The sequence below is a fragment of the Carassius gibelio genome, chromosome B3, assembly GCF_023724105.1.
Source record: "Carassius gibelio isolate Cgi1373 ecotype wild population from Czech Republic chromosome B3, carGib1.2-hapl.c, whole genome shotgun sequence".
Taxonomy (NCBI): domain Eukaryota; kingdom Metazoa; phylum Chordata; class Actinopteri; order Cypriniformes; family Cyprinidae; genus Carassius; species Carassius gibelio.
In genome coordinates, this window is record NC_068398.1 from 11938644 (window position 1) to 11956691 (window position 18048).

Sequence of the window (18048 nt, forward strand, 5' to 3'; positions counted from 1 at the left end):
GGGAATGACATCCCCCTCACACCTCATCGGCTAAGCGTACATTTCCATAAGCCTGCATGCTCTGCAACCATCTCCTCCAACTTCACCCAACGGAGACTCACACCTATGAAAGTGCCAAAGACATCCGCGTAACAGAGATAAACCGAGTGCGCTCCCTCAGGTCAAGGCCCTGTGGGGGTCTGTGCAGAAATAGGTCATTTGTCACACATCAAGTCCTGGGGCAGGAGATGCATTATAGATGAGACCAAACAGCCTGTCTCAGTGAGCTCTATCCACTCCCTGAGACTGGAAACGGGGGGAAGGGAGCTTGAGATAACAACCGCTGCAATCAGTGTGTGTCGATGTTTAATATCAGCACCAACGAGCAACAAAAAGCAGACACATGCCTTCTGATTTTAGATGTCACTGGACATTATGTCAATGGGATTATAAAACAATGCATGACATCTATATGACATTGACAACCAAAACGATGTCTTAATCCATATTGTAAGCACTGGCCTTTGTGTGATTATGCAACACACTCATGGACATGAACCGTTAAATAAGTATGGGCAGGTATTCAAACAGTGGGCCGTGTCATGACCTTCACACAGTTATGCCTTCAACACAGCCATTATGCATTTGGAAGAAAAGAAATGCCGGACTCATTCACGGCATTCTTAGAAATGCAGCCCATCAGACTGAGAAGATGGAATTTGAGAGGAAGAGCTGCGCTGCAAGGACAAATAATCAAGAGAGGGAAAAACTGAGGCTTGAGTAAGGGGATGAGAGAAAGAGAGAGAGAGAGAGAGCGAACGAGCGAGGGGTAAAGAGAAGGAGAAAGCATGGCTCCTGTCTTTTTCTGCATCCATCTGTTCGGAGTGCAGGTGGAGCTCTATTCACTCAGCTCTGCATGTGTGGCGGGGGGAGGCAGGAAGAAAGGGAGGGCAAAAGGAAGAGTGGAGAGATGGTGGGGGGTGGAGGGACGGGGGGCTCTCGGTGATCTCTCCTGAAGGGGATAATGGGAGAGGAGAGCATTGCAATGGCTGCCATGTAGTACCCTCCCTGCACAATTAGCCAATCAGCAGCAAGCTCTGCCAGCCAGAAGGACACATAAAAGAAGAACATTGCAGCAGAGGCACAGAAGGAGCCTGCGAGGAGCTGGGAAATACACACACAACAGCAGAACCACAACACCCTCCCCTGGACACACCCTACTGGGGATCACTGCTTCTCTTTTTTCTGAACCATCGCCCACGCCACACGGAGAGAAATCTCTCTCTCATCATCGTCCTGAAGAAAACCCCCTTCTCCTCATTTTCCCACTGCTGAGGAAACCTACAATCACACGGGCTGAGCTTTCCTGCCGAAGACTGTCGTTTTTCCTTTTTCTTTTTTTTTCTTTTCGTTTGGAACCTGACATTCGTCGCTCTCGAGCCACGCCACGGCGTAATATCTGCAAGACGGCCTGAAGACCTGCGACTTGAAGGACCTAGATCACTATCATCTTTGTACATCAAGAATGGTTACTGTACGTATGTCCTTTTTCTCATGATCTCATGAAAAAACAATAACAGCATCACCACAAAATCAGTTCTAACAGCTGACATATATACTCAGATACACAATACAGGGCATATCAATACAAGCAAACCAAAACATATGCACACAGCATTTGGTCAAACATACTGGCACATCTAATCGCGGATCCAGTAAACAAGATTAACGATTAGCCCGTGTTATAAGTAATGTGATATACAGGCATGCGCGAGCTTCGTTTTCTGAGGGGATTCAAAACATTGCTTTCTCCTGCCGTAAGAGCCACTCGTCATAAATCACGTAATACGTAAAACCCTCCGCAATATACATGTATTCCTACATCAACTAATTAAACGCGTTCAGGCGATAATTAGCCATTGTTAACAAAGAGCGCCAAAGAATTCCTCAGAAATAGCTGAGGCGCGGCGGATGCAGAAGAAGAAGGGCGTGAGAGGGCACATGCCTCGCTCGGAAAGGATGCTCGAGACTGAATCTCGGAGACAAAACACGATGCCTCGGAGGCTGAGAGCCCATCAAGAGCAAAGGCAAAGAAAAGGGTCGAGTCACTCAGCGGGGGAGGGGAGATATTATGCATCCGTTGGAGATTCCTAAAGCTTGCGAAGCAATATAAGACACCGCGAGAGAGGAAAAGGCGAAATGTTATGTCTGGAAACGGCTAAATATCAGGCATTTCTTGAGACATCTTAGCGAGTTGCGGTTTTCTCCTTCCCTCGCCAAAAATATGACGACTCCGAACGAGTGTAAATAAGCAATTTGAGTGGAATACAAAGGCCTTGAGGGAAAGCGTTTTGGGCGTGTCTTCTCTAAAAGAAGACAGCGATGGCACGCGCGCAGAATCACCGTCTTCACGTAGATTTTCGGTGTGGAAACATAAACAGAACCGCTTATTTGAATACAAACGTGTTCTCATTTAGAATGTTAAGATTAATTAATGACGTTTAATTCTCAAGGCCTGCTCGAAGTGATGCGCGTGCTGTTAACCGTCTTTGTTTCTAATCAGAAAGACGTGATAATAGTACTAGATTGGTTATAATGGCGACTCGTGTTGTAGTATATGATTTTAATAGCCTACTCTTTGAATATTACACTAGCTATACCATTGACATTTTGCGTTTGATGTTATAGAGGCCTCTAGCCTTGACAAATAAGTAAATATATATTGTTCTGCGGTGAAGGACAGCCTGCCTTGTTTTATAGTGACCTCAAACAAAAGGCGATAGGCAACGACGCGCTTCTCTTTCGCTTTAAGTCTCAATCGATGTTGTGATGGATGAATGACGGGCCCCTCGGCGTGTTGTTCCGCAGTCCTCCGTGAGCACGAGCCTCTACCGCAGTGTCAAAGCACATAAAACCGTTGAGTCAGATAACCTTCTCCAAACCAGTCGCGTACGCAATCCAAGGACGAGGACATCACAACGATACACAACACAACACAACCGTCTGAACACTCGAGCTCCTCGTTAATCGTTCATAAAGGGGATTGCCAATTAAAGAAAAAGACGGCGTTTTAAAATAATATACATGATTGACAGTAGCTAGTCAAGGCCGTTACGCACGCTGTAGGATCACCAGGCCTCGTCTATTGTGAATTTGAACGGTGATTATTTTGAACAGATACAGTACAGAAACGGATTTTAATCAAATTAACTTAATTATTACGATCATTCCATTTAAATGTGGATTTCGGGTGAGAAAAAAGAACTACAATAGCACACACACACACACACAAAAACCTTTCTGTTTGATAATGCATTTAATAATTGAAGCATTTTCTATTGTTTATTACTTTTTTATATATAAATCTTACTCCATTACAATTTAATTGTTTCTGTTTGTATTTGTTGTGGTTTTAGTTATTGTAAAGCACATTGTTCAGCGTGGGTTGTTTTTAATTGTGCTATATGAATTGTCATACAATAGAACAGAATATTATACAGCTGTTTTTATATAAAGGAAAAGCATGAGCTAGAGGCATTTCTTCGATTACATTGTTAATTAAATGTACATTTTTAATATTTTTGCTATTATTATTATTATTATTAAATGGTCTTGTTCCTGTAGAATATAGTAAAAGTGAAGACAGTTGCAATGCTCATTGTTCCCGGAGAGTCCCGCAGCCTCTGGTCTCGACACAAAGCTCTACTGTTTACATTAATATTCATAGTGCTGCCATGGTCTCTGTAGAGGAGGAACGGGTGGCTCTTTTGTTCGCTTGTGTCAATACGTTTATTCAGCAAAAAGGAGCTCGGATTTGTGAATGCCCACAGAGCACACGCGCACTTGTCCAATCAAAGGACGAGAGGATAACGAGTTTAAACGACTCGCAAACGTGTTTATTTATAAGGACGACATTAAGAGCTTAATGCCCACTTTATAAAACGGAGCCCGCGGCACCAAGGATATTTGTAGGTAGTTGTCTATGTTGAGCCACTCCCGGTTTCAGCACTCTGGATAGCGACCAAACAGGAATACCGGAATACGGCGAGCGCCTTTTCTTCCCGCGTTCTTTCAGAATTCTGATAATTGAAAATAGCAAATAAATATTTTTTAAATAAAATAGTACTATTTACTATTTACTAGTACTAATATAAGAGAGACTTGTGTATCCGCGTGATAAATCAATGATCTTTCGCGCTGCAAATTTCACGAGTGAAATTATCCCAATTCACCGAAAAAACAACAACAAAAAACAAAAACAAAGAAAAGGGTTTATCTGTTCAGTTTTGACTTGTGTCCTGTTGTTTTACAGCTGCCACAGTGATCCCTTAAGCTGCAGTGAGAGTGTGGCTAATGTCTTTTGTTTAGGATAATCCTGTAATCTGTTACTGAAACGGCCTATTGGTAATCCAACATTCCCATTTCAGTCAGGAGGCCCGTCCAGACACGTATACGTTTATGAATTACAAATGACAAAATTAAGGTCTGCGTTAAGCGTCAGAAATGTCACGAGAACAGATTCATTTTCGTTGACTGATAATGCCGGGAATCGCTACCCTGGCAGTCTGCAAATTAATGTTGACATGTTACATACAGCTAAAGATTAGATCAGCCTTATGCTTTATTTGTTTACCTCTCCGGATCTTGTTAGAGACTGTGTTTATTTTAAGCAAATGGCTTCCTCACTACACAGGGATATTAAGGAAGTGACGTGAGCCGATGGTCTTTACAGTCAGATTGCTTTTTTCTCATGCTGCTTTCAGGCCTGTTTTTTTTTTTTTTTTTAAAGCATGATGTGTTTAAGGCTGTTAGTGTATTTGAATTTATTAACATATTTTAAAATCATCTACATTTTTATTAAAGTCAGTCACATTATATCTCTCAATAACAAAAATTGTGGTAATTAAACCAAGTGGCTTGTTTTTTTCTTACATTTGTGTACTGTGACATTCAAAAGGAAAAAAATTAATCTGGTCACACTTTATATTAGGTGGCCTTAACTACTATGTACTTAGATTTAAATAAATCATTTGATACATTTGATAGTGTATGTACTGCGTACATACATGTTTTTACATTGTACTTCTATAAATACCTGCATGTAATTTGATCTGTAATTGGTTTCTGTAATAACAATTGTAGTTACACTGTTGAACCATCCCTTACAATTTAAATAACCTAAATCCTACCAATCCCTATCTCTAATCATACCTGTATCCCAACTCAATAGCAGCAGGAGTGTTTTGCAATAAAAAATGATCACAAAAAGTACATTGTAATTATTATTATTTTTTTTATGTAAGTACATTGTAGATAAGGCCACTCAACAAAATGGGACAAAAATCACTTTTGTTTGACAAGGCTTGACGGTCATTTCAGTAGACTCTAATTACAGACTCACTAAGAGGAATCTTAGCAGTCATTTATCCTTATCAGCGCGCTGGTGGGAAGGTAATAGGTTTTGCGTAAGAGATGCAGGGCTCTTGTTTGCGTGCGAGTCTGTCTCCTTGTGTAGGCGATGCTGATGCGGTGCATTAAATATTGAGGGAGAACTCTCCCAGAAATAGAAAAGTACAGGCTGGGACGGAAGCGCCAAAGCCCGCTCGGTGGCCACATTTTGTTTCGAAATGCCTATTTTTAATGGCGTAGATTCAGGGACAGTTGGTAAGGTGTGTGATGTTTAAGCAGCACAGTGGAAGGAACTCCAGCAGTAAGCAGTCTCTTGCCTGTCTCTGTGAGTCATGTATTTTAGGATGAAGTGCTCTTCCTCCTCTACCTCTGCTGTGCTGGCGCCAGTATCTGGGCTGTAAGATAGTGTACGTGTCAGCCAAAGAGGCTGTGTGTTGTGTAACTCCCTACATTCGTCGCTGAGGATGGGTGGCTTGCCATAGGGAGGTTTACTTCAGTTCACAAATCACATTTGCCCTGATCCTGTCACTTTGTGTCAAGACTCACTCCGTTTGTGTCAAGGCATAGAGAGGGCCTGTTTGAGTAGGTTTATATTCTAAACCCGAGATAGTTCCTAGGCTATGAAGGCTACTGCCCAAGCAAAAGATGCCATTTTATCGCCATTCATGATCAAACGAATGCCCCTTTCTTGGAAATTCCTGTTTTGGTGACAGTCAGTTTTGCCTAGATCCATGTTTGCCGTGCTTTAATAACTCGTCTCTCTGAGCTTTCTCCTTGTCAGTGTCAATTTGCCTGAGATATAAATTCCGGCTGCCCCGAAAGCTTGTTTTATTAATGCAAGACAAAAAGCGATTTTAACCGAGCGCTAGTTCTCGAACATGCACACACTAAAAGTCAAGAAGCCAGCCAATAGCAACAGTCGTCAAGCTGCTGTTACCTGGGCAACCTGGTTAGAGGTAAGGCTCAAGGCAAGAATAAATCATTCCACTGAAGAGACAGAGCATTACAGAGAGATGAGAGGAAGAGGCAATGCTGAAGGGAGAACAAAGGAACAGACTTCCCACACTACTATAAATTCACCTGTTAGCGCAACTGAACATAAATTTTTTAATTACACGCTTAATTAGATATCAGATAAACTTTCGTTCATTTCCAATTACGTTCCTGGAAGGGTTTCTCAAATTAATTTTAATCTAAAAAAAAAAAACCGAAGACACTTGTGGCAGATGATTCTGCCTGTTGATCGTGGGACTCCAACAAAAAAAAGATGACGGATGCATTGTAAATTAAGTTGGTGAGACTCCCTGTTCCACCCCAGGGGCCGTTCTGGGGAAAGAGTGCTTTCAGTCAACTAAGGATGACTAATACATGAACATACATTACACGCGCCAATCTGTAAATTCTTGAGAGTAGCAGCCTTGGGAGAAATACAAAAAACTAAAGAGATAAAAATGCTGGATTTTTTATGGTGCGATGCACAGCACTGACTTTAAGAGCTCCAGTTGTACATTGTGACAGAAAGGGACCGTTAAAGACTGAAGTAGCGTCTACAACCTGCATACATCTGTTCTTTGAAAATCCCCTACAGACCAAATTAACCATCATGCTGTGCACCACACCAACACGGATGAACCAAAGACTCAGACACCTGCACACACACACACACACACACTTTTTATATAAACAAGGTGCCATCTTCTCATCTTTATTTGTCGGAATTACATTTTTTAAAAGTAAATGAAAAAATAGAGTTAGCAAATACATTTATGTGTATCCTCTCAGAGGCGAGTGATGTAATGCTGTTTGACCCTGGATAGCATGAAGGGGGCTGGGAGAGAGTGAATGGACTGTGACATCTGCAGGGCCAGGGGCTGAGAGTTGGAGAGAGATGAAGTGAGGGGGGAGGTCAGAGGAGGAGGGGAGGTGGAATATTGTTCTCCTCCTTCCCTCTAGCATTCAGACGCATTGATTTTTAACCCCTCAACCAGGATGCAAAGCATTACGCCCCTCAAATTATGCGTTTTCACCCAACTCAGAGTGTAATTTGTCATTTTCCCACCTGCAGATAATTAGCACCATGGAAACTCAGGTGTCCAATGGTCCGAGCGGAACCAGCCTGCCTAACGGCCCCGTCATTAGCACTAACGGTGCTGCGGACGACAGCAAAACCAACCTGATCGTCAACTACCTGCCTCAGAACATGACCCAGGAGGAGTTCAAGAGCCTATTCGGCAGTATTGGAGAAATTGAGTCCTGCAAATTAGTCAGAGACAAAATTACAGGTGAGCACGCGATTTGGTCTTGGTGAAGATTAGCATCAAAGCAGAATTCACCAATGCCTTCTCATTCATACAATTGCAGGCCAGAGTTTGGGCTATGGCTTTGTAAACTACGTGGATCCCAATGATGCCGACAAGGCCATCAACACGCTCAACGGTCTCAAACTGCAGACCAAAACAATCAAGGTAAGAGACTCATGAAGCCACGCTCTTCAATCACTCAATGGGGAGGAATAAAGCAGGGCCCAAGACAGACGTTACAGCAGGACGGGAGGAGACTGGGAGGGGCAAGGGGAGGAATCGGTGGCGGGGACAAAAGGAGCAAAAGAAAAGAGAAAGTAGAGGTCAGAAAGCAATGGTTTGTGTGCAGAGGTGATTGTGATGGAAATGTAATTAGGGAGACGCAATGTGAGGCTTGGAGGTCAACACGGAGAGCCCCATCTGCCTGCAATCTTGGCTAATTAGGGCCTTCTTTGTCCCCAATTCAGCTGGGTTTTGGGGTGGGGAAAGGTCTGCCTGGGTTTCTGAAAGCGAGAGATAATAAACAGTCGGTCTGCGCCTACACCTGATCACCACACATCAAAGCCGAGGCAAGTATCAGCAGTTAAGCAGCTTCCCCAGACTTAGCGTGTGTTTGTATGTGCTCATATCATGTAAATCGCATGATAGGCCAATATGACCAGCAGAACAGTTTCATCCCGTAGTCTAATTTGAAACTGTCACGCACTGTTTTTCAGTGAATAATGACTGCAGTCCACGGGCGAACATTAATGGGATAGTTATTTAAACAACACAGAGTCCGACTGCTATTGTCCTAATTGTCTTGTTTGTTCAGCGCATTCATCCGGCTTGGCCACTGTTCTCTGACATTCAACGTTCGTGTGCCCACTGCCCTCAAATCCAAAGCCGGGCAAATGTCATATTTTCCATGTCAATACAGCATTGTTAGAAAGGTGGAGAGCCGATAGCCAGGATGGAAGTGGGGGAGGGAGGGAGACGGGGCGCAGGAGCAAAGGCTAGGAAGGAGCCGAATGCCAATGACAGGATTAGGGGCCATATGGGCTGCAGGCACCATCTGTGGGAGAGACAGGGAGAGGGTTAATTATGGGGCAGGATCACGTCCCTCCAATACATCTCCCCCCTCCAGTTTCTGCTGTACACTCACCCACTCACTGCACAATTACACCCCTACCTCAACAATACCGCTGCTTAGTCATACTGGCCTGCAAGACGCAAACACACATATGGTGAAAAAACACATAATTCTGCCAAGGTCTGACGGCGAAACATGCAAAAACTTGGTTGGACGTCGTAAAATGGCTTGAACACATTTAAAATAGACTCCTGTTTATGATAAAAGCAAGTTTACTTGCTTAACTTTTTCGTTGTTGTTGCTGTAATCGCTTACATAAAGGTCATCAGATTCAAATATGCAAATGTATGTTGAAAAAATGAAATGAAATGCTTTGTTATAGAGCCCATTATTAAAGAAAAAGGTTACAGACAGAAAATGTTTTTTTCTCCTTGATTTACAATTTATATAAATTCTAAATTATATATGTAAACATTAGCAAACAGCTATATGGTGATATACATTTGTAGAAAAATAATAAAAAGTACATATGCAATATAAATTTAATTAAAATATATATTAACACAGTATATTAGTAAATAAGTAAAACAGGACCATTGGTAAAAAAAATAATATATATGTGGCAAAATACAAATAAAAAATATTACATTATATTAGTATTGGGAAAAAGGCTATATGGTACTGTAAATGTTTTACAATATAGCATTATATTATATTAAAGTTGATTAAATTCTCTATTAAAAAAGTATGCTAGAAAATAAGTAAAAATAGCTTTTGTAAAAAGTATTATATTATATATGCCATATAAAGGTAAATCGATTATATATAAAAGAAAGAAAAAAAAAGATTCTAAATAAAATATGTCTATATATAAATGAGAAATATTAGTTGTATGTGGAATACTGTTGAATAGAAATGATCGTACCAGAATAATCCAGAGTTTTGGTAAAGTGAGGGTGCCACATTTCCATGTGAATGAATTGGCATTGTGCTTTTTATTTGATTTGCTTTTGTTTTTTCATGGGGTATTTTGTGAGGATGTGTTTTGGGGAGTTGTCAGGGATGCTGGACATCTTGTAATCTGTTTACTTGGTTCACCGGTTGCCAGAGGAGCAGTTTCCCCTTGAGAGAGAAGACAAAGGAGAGATGGAGGAGAAGGAGGGGGCCAATCTCTTTATCTCAAAAAACCACATGCGCACACACTGACACCATCAATCAAAGTCAGCCCCTTTCAAACAGAAACTCATAAATATACATATTTTATGAGAAAAATCTGTTCGCATCTCAAACACGAGCAAGGCGGCTCAGTGGGGGAGTTTTAGGAATATAGAAGGGAATATAAAAATGAGATGAATATTTGAACGTCAAAACAAATGCCTAATTGGACTTGATATTACATGACACGTCCCAAAGCGGAACAGGTTCTAAATGCTGCTGTCTTGTGGAAAATCACCGGCTAGAATAACAGCCAATGATATCAAATTTTGATCCCTGAGGGAGCTGGTCTCAAATCGGCGCATAGGGTGTCGATGTGTCTGTGGGGGAAGTGTGAATGTGAGAGTGGGTTCATGTTTCTGCTGTCAGGAGCACAGTGAAGCTGAAGTAGTGTTTAATAAGGGAACCGGGTTTGGTTCGAGTGAAGTGCACGCAAGAGACATGGATTTCAAGGAAGGAGGGATGAGAGAGAGTGGGCCGATGTCTCGCCTTTGAGCGTGGCAGTACTGTGACATATCTGCTTCGACTACACTGCTGGGAGTTTAGGACTGTCACAGCTGTCTTGATGCATGCCTCTTAATATTTCTATTAAAAGAAATCCTAAACTGCAGCTCTTGTTTTGTGTGTGTGTGTGTGTGTGCAATGTAGGTGTCCTATGCCAGACCAAGCTCAGCTTCCATACGCGATGCCAACCTGTACGTGAGCGGCCTGCCTAAAACCATGAGTCAGAAAGACATGGAGCAGTTGTTTTCCCAGTATGGAAGGATCATCACCTCACGCATCCTGGTAGACCAGGTCACAGGTAAACGTTACCTCACTTCCACTAACAGCATAGGCACCCTGGGTGAGGATTAAAAATCTCATTAAAGCTCTGGATGTGATGCAAAAATAAGCTATAGGCTCCACCACAGTCAACATGAAATCAAAAATAACCCTGTATTTGCATATCTAATGCACATTCCTGGCAGTGTTATTTTGGTAATATTTTGAATTAATTTGATTTCAGTTACAGTTTTAGTAATTATTTAGGTATGTTTAAACATGAGTAGTTTTTATTCATTTAATTTCAGTTATTTTAGTATTAACTAAACAAATGATGTTTGGCAACTAGCTGAATTTTTTTTATTGTACAGTATTTCAAGTAAAAAAAAAAAATAATCTTTTAGTTTTAGTAAACTATAATAATCTTGATTCCTGATCTTACTGTCAAATAAAAACATAAATAAATAAATAAATAAACTTTATGAGAAAAAATTTATCCTTTAGGTATAAAAGGATTAAATGAATAAAATGAATAAAAAAACCAGTAGAACCTCACAGAAATTTTTTAACGAAAGAATAAAGACATCTATTGAAATATAGTTATGCATTATTCACCTGTACGTTTTAATAATAAAAAATCAAAAACCATTTATGCATTTTCTTTGATATTGACAACATACAGTGTTAATCAAAAGCCAACCTCTCAGTACATAAAATCAAATCCCACCCATTTTTTTTATCATCAAATTTCCTGTATCAGTGAGAAATATGTCATAGTATGGAAATTAAATGGTGTGCAATGAATATGGTTATCATTTTTAAAGTATATAAAGTACTAAAGTAAACAGTCTGGTTTAACCCTGTGTGACCACATGACTCACGTATCTGTCATTGATTTGATTGACGGTGCTAACATTTGCCTCGCTTTCTGTCCGGAGCAGGTATATCGCGCGGAGTAGGATTCATTCGGTTCGATAAGAGGAACGAGGCAGAGGAGGCCATCAAAGGCCTGAATGGTCAAAAGCCACTGGGCGCCGCCGAGCCCATCACCGTGAAGTTTGCCAACAACCCCAGTCAGAAGACGGGACAGGCCCTGCTTACCCAGCTTTACCAGACAGCTGCTCGCCGCTTCACTGGCCCTCTGCACCACCAGACTCAGCGCTTCAGGTACTGCTCCCACCTACAGCCCACACCCCTATCGCTCCCTACTCTTCCTCTGCCGGTTTTAAACCACAGCGCGTTCACGCCATCAGGGGGATTTTTTGCAACAAATCACAACGGGCCCATCTGAGGCAGTGCTTCATTTTAAAAGAACTGCCCTGCTTAGAGATAAAACACTGCATGTGAATCAGTCACATCATGGATGCATTCACAAGCATTCATCACAGTACTCTCAATCCATCGCCTGAGGGCTCTGTAAGCACTGCTTCAGTCTAACGGCGAGACGCCGCCTGATGATTGGTGGATGCAGTGCCCAGTAAAGAGCTCCCCCTGGTGGCTGAAGTGGCTGCATGAGAACGCTTTGCACTGGTTGTTGGATCTTGCAACTAATATCTTCACCTCCGTCACTCTCCCTCTTGCATTGCAGACTCGACAATTTACTAAACGCCAGCTACGGAGTCAAGAGGTAATTTCCAAAAAAAAAAAAAAAGGTGTCCTTTCAACAAGCTCAAACAAAGTGCCCGGAATATCACCTGCTGACTTATGCATTACCATTAGAGATTTGATTTGATAAACCACCGTTTCAGTAGACTAGATTGACGTAGCTGATATCACAGCAGGACATTCTGGCATGGCTTTGTTGAACCTTTTCGTTCTTTTGGTTGGTTCCTTGATTGAACTGATTTGTATGTATTTCTGTATTGAACTAACATTATTATTTTTTTTCAGTTTTGGTTGCTTTAATGTATATTTTTCCACCAGCATGGACATACAAGATTCCGTTTGCGTCTCCTCTGTTCGTTCCAATTTTCCGTTGATTTGTTTCTGATTTGCCTTCATCCCTCTCTAGGTTTCTGTTTTGCTAAGTATATTGTTACACTGTGAATTCTGTGTCTTAACAGGGACTAGAGTTTGGTTTGGTCAACCTAGGTAATAATACAATAGCTGCCCATTTTCTTACCTACTTAAGGCTGTGGAGAGCGAGTGTCCAGTCCTCAAAGAGACAAAAGTGGCAGGGACATGTGATAGTGAGAAGCACTCTGTGCTGAACTTCAGAATGACACCCATGGTAGCTCTCCTTCTTTCCTTCCCAGATTCTCCCCCATAACCATTGACAGCATGACCAGTCTAGCCGGCGTCAACCTGACCGGGCCCACCGGAGCCGGCTGGTGCATCTTTGTCTACAACCTGTCCCCGGAAGCTGATGAAAGCGTCCTGTGGCAGCTCTTTGGGCCGTTCGGAGCCGTCACAAACGTCAAGGTCATCCGTGACTTCACCACCAACAAATGTAAGGGCTTTGGCTTTGTCACCATGACCAACTACGACGAGGCGGCCATGGCTATCGCCAGCCTGAACGGCTACCGCCTGGGCGACCGCGTGCTGCAGGTCTCCTTCAAGACCAGCAAGCAACACAAGGCCTGAAGGAAGGCCTAGTCACTACTGCTCTTTAACATGCAGGGGGAGCTACTGAGCTCCCTGTACATTCACTCTACATGGGCCTGGACTGAGTCTCTCTCTAACACACATACACACACACACGCGTTTAGTTGTTTCGAACAAAAATACACCAGTAGAGTTGTTTTTCTTTTCCCTTTTTCACAACATGCTAGTCCTTCCCAACATTTGCCTGTATTGAATTAGCAGAGTTGTGAGGCGGGGCTTGGGAAATCCACGAGGAGGGACAGTCTAATGAATGTGACAGAGAATGTCTGCAGAGATTTAATTTAATTCAGGCAAAGTAGGAGAACTGGTCAACGAAGGAACGAAATGAACGCAAAAAAAAAAAAAAAAAGTTAATCGAACATGTGCAATTTACCCGAAATCTTGCCCTGGTTACTCTCCTGTCTGACTTCAGAGGATGTAGTCACTTTTTTACACTTGGGCATTTTGAATCAGTGATTTTTTTAGAGAAAAATGATTAAAACAGTGTTCTCTTATATATATTATGATATAACTATATATTCAACATTTAAGGTGGTTATAATAGCCAAATATGTAAGCATTTTCTAGAACTTTGATTACAGTTTCCTGGCTCTACATTAGGTTGCAAACTTGCCTTATGGCACCACACACACCTTACTCAAGGTCCAACCCAACAGCCACAGAACAAACTGTGTAGATGGTAGTCAAAAATCGTGAGGTCACCCGGGGGTCATCACAATCACCTCAGCACACCGAAAGACAACGTGCATCACAGAGACACTCCCGCGCGCGTGCACACAAACACAAACACACAAACACACACACACACACACACACACACACAGAGACACACACCTCCGCTGGAGGGCATAGCGAAACATTGCGACCTAGGATCTCCACATATCTTTCCACAGTTTTAGAGTTTTAGAATTTAGAATCAATTCCACCACATGCAGTTGTCTGTGTATCTAGGGGCCTTTCGACAGTGTTCCCATGGTGATGGCATTTGGAATTCTTTTGAAAGTCTTTCAAACCAATTACGAAGGACGACTGTGGAATCCAGAACCATATTAGATCATCTTAAACAGGTCTGAATGGCTCGGGAATAGGAAACGCTGTGTGTCAGCTCTTTGAGCTAAAGTGTGCGCTGTTATGAAGGTCAGGGGCCACTGGGATTGGTCATCCTTGGTCTTCATAACTTCTCACATACATTTAGCTCCATTCACTAAACAGAATCGCATTATAATTCGCTTTCCCAAACCATTTTAGCAGCCCCTGCATATCTAAACAGCTACATATCAAATCAAATTTATAGTCCTCAAGGCCCTTTAAAGCAAGTCGCAGCCACACGAGCTACACAAAAAATGAATTTTTAAAAAAATATATGCATTTCATTACTGAAAAATTCTCTAGATACATTAAAAACAATGCCCAAGCTGTCCACAGCTCTGCGATAAAACAAACGAAACTGTTCCATGGGGAGAGACATTGCTGTAAAATCGCAAAACTTCACGTTATATGAAGAAAAGAACTGAAAGATGTAAATGTGTGCTCAAATCAAATGACATTTTGCTTTTCTAAATAACGCTGTGTTAGCCAAAGAGGACAATGATCTCTTTGAAAGGATTACATTAGAGATTAATATATTTTTATATCTACGAAGAAAAAAAAACACAAGACCTTGTGCGACATTTTTACAGATTCTTAAATCGTGGAAATCTTTGGACACACCGCATGGCTTTTTATTTTCAGAGTTTTCAACTTTGGGGAGAGAGGGCCAGTCTGCGGTGTAAGGGAGGGGATCAGAGGGTTGGGGACTAAGACTTACATGCAGTGAAACCATTTCATTTTCAAAAATACAAAAAAGAAGAAAAAAAGATAAACATACGAAACATTTAAAATAAAGAATCAGCAGACAGGTACATGTACGCATTAACGCAGGAAAATGACGTTACGGTTTCTCTAGTGTTGAAAAAAATAATAATCAAGCGTTGCTTCAATGACGGTGCAGTGAAGCTCGAAACGGCGTCACATCGAACACCCAGAGCATCTCATCTTGTATCGGTAAAAACAAAAAAGAAGAAATCACCTTAACGCTTCAGCATGTTCGGTGCACCAAAAAAAGTAAAACAATTGACAATGCAATGTAGCTGCACTTATCAATGTAATCAATTCTCACACCATAGTGAATTATATTCGCCAGTATGTCAACACAACAAGCAAATGTCTATCATTGTGCTGTCTAGATTTCTTTGTTTTTATTTAATTTCCACTTCACATATCTTCTGTGTTCAACCATCATATCGTCAACACCTAATTTTGCTCCTTTGCACAAGCACTAACCAACCAAGGGATCTTAGCTTTGTCACTGATGAAGGGAAAAATTAAGTCTGAAACATTTAGCAAGAGTGTGACTGCACACACACATACACTTAGACACACACACTGAACCACACAACACATATCAGTGTCTCCAGGACCTCCACAGCATTCACATCTTCTCAAAACTGTGTGATACACTTTAAAGTAAACCCCTTAGCTTATGCCACATTAACACCGCAACATGTTTTTCTTTCGCTAACGCAACTCATCATGGAACTCATCGGTGGTGTGCCCTAAAGGGGACAAAAATCCTAGACGTAAAGATTGGTCCGCCCTCTAAAATGAGCGATGGGGTAGATACAGTGACCAGTGCAACCCTGTAGTGCACCTGGTGACCCTAGGGAGGTTTTAGCGTCGTGCCGACGAACCCTTTAGCTACACCGCTCCCCCATCCCCTCAGAGAGCCAAGGACAATGGCAGGAAACAAACATACTGCACCGCTTGAGCAACTACAATAATAATCATTAAAAAAAGACAAAAAAAGACAAAAAAAAAAAAAAAACTTTCCTATGGAACAGTAAGTGCAATGTGCTTCGTTTTTATATTGACTGAGAACAAAAGATATATATATTTTTAAAAAAAGAAATTAAACGTCACACTGAAATGGTTTGCAGAATAATGAAAGGATCAAATGTTACGAACAACAACAAAATGAAAAACAAAGTGTTAACTAACAGATTCATTAGAAGAATCAAACAAGCACCAAGAGCTCTGGTCTCTAAAAATGTCCATTATCCCTTCCTCCACCCCCTTATTAGTGCTCTGACCATGCAAGCTAAAACAAAACAGCCGTCTATGGTAGCCTACCGAAAAGAGCAAATCTAAAAGACCGTGAATGGAATACCGTCTAAAATATCATCGGTTTTAGCCCATGTTGATTTCAGAGTATCATTTTTCCTGTAATTGATTGATTTAGTTTACATATCAGAATCACACGTTAACTTAGCGTATTTGTGTTGTTGATGTTGCCATAGAGGACACACGTGGGTCGAATACTTCATTTCGGTTCCTTTTATTGGGTACGGTTTCTTATATTTGTTTCCATTATTTATAATTAGTTGCTGTTCTTACAGTGTATGCAGGTTTTAGAATTAGTTAGAAGTATTTCTTTTCAATCAAAATGTGTTTAATTGTGTTTGTAAAAGTCTGTGGTAGCTTTCGTTGCAACATAATTTAAACTGAAAAAAAAAGATCAATATAGCGCCAATGAACTTGTATTATTTGGGCGACTTTAAGCTTGTAGTTTTAACTTATTGTTAACTTAAAAACTATTTATTATCATTATTATGATTATTATTATTGCCTCGTATGAAAGTATGTTTTGTGTATATTTATTTCATTATATTTGCAAGTTTAAATACTTTTCATTTTGCCAAAATGTGGTTACACCTTTTTGTTTTTCTTTAAAGGGAACAAATAGATTTAAAAAAAAGAATAAAAAAATAAAAAAACAAAACAGAAAAAAAAAAATCTGCTTTAGAATTACAATTTGGAAAAGTTCTCCATAGGCGAAGAATGCACTGCTATATTAAACTAATTGAAGTGTATAAACATACATGCTGTGTGCTAGATGTTATGCCTTTAATGCCTGTGTTTTGTTTGTCTTGTTAAATGAAAACCTTCTGATTATTTAATCTAATCACAGTCTTGTTTTTCCAACCACGTTCAGAACCCCATAGCGAATCAGGGCCCGGAGCGAGGCCTAAGGCAGGGGAGGGGGGCGTGTTGAGGCGCGGTCCGGACCCACAGCTAGGCCTAAAGTTCAGTGTCCCTCGCCAAAAACCTCTCACCCGCTGCCTTACAGCCGCCAAACCGACCGAGAGAGCGGTCTAGAAAATAAAAGAGTCAGTGGGAGGGCTAGAGCGCAACGTTTAGCAGACGTGGGCGAAGAAAGCACAGCGGGGGAGACGGGCCAGGCAAGGCGAGGCGAGGCGCTGAGCTAGATAAAGGGGTCAGTGGTCACTCTGTTTCTCAACCAGTTGTATTTTGTGTCAGTTAATTTAGGAGGGACACAGAGTTACTTAGCAACGTTCTTCTGAAACCATTTTCCAGGAATAACAGAACAATAATAGAATAAAACAAACGAACAACAATAAAAAAAAAAAAGATCAAAAGCAGAACTCCTGATCTCAGTGTCTATGTGTCACGAAGAAAAATCTCACACTTCCAAACATGAACAAACAAAGACAAACACATTACAAAGGGGAAAAAATATTAAACCTTTCAGTTTAGTTTAGGATATTTATTACTGGGATTTCAACTGAAGACGCTTGAGGACTTTTTCATGGAATTGTTTAATTATTTGTACTTTACATGCCAGAAAAAAAATAAAAGATATGAATCTCA

The 18048-nt window shown here is 41.1% G+C and overlaps 1 protein-coding gene across 7 annotated transcripts; it reads left to right on the forward strand.

Moving 5' to 3' along the window:
* Window positions 1-1012: 1012 nt before the first annotated feature.
* Window positions 1013-18048, forward strand: LOC127953314 (ELAV-like protein 3). 7 transcript variants are annotated; one of them, XM_052552459.1, is made up of 7 exons: window positions 1013-1513; window positions 7454-7670; window positions 7750-7853; window positions 10624-10777; window positions 11676-11904; window positions 12326-12364; window positions 12972-18048. In XM_052552459.1, the coding sequence occupies exons 1-7, from the start codon at window positions 1505-1507 to the stop codon at window positions 13318-13320; spliced, it is 1101 nt and encodes a 366-aa protein (XP_052408419.1). In that variant the 5' UTR covers window positions 1013-1504; the 3' UTR covers window positions 13321-18048. The 7 variants fall into 7 exon arrangements, with proteins under 7 accessions (XP_052408419.1, XP_052408424.1, XP_052408422.1 ...); XM_052552462.1 differs by having other exon boundaries at window positions 1014-1513; window positions 12993-18048; XM_052552460.1 differs by having other exon boundaries at window positions 1014-1513; window positions 11679-11904.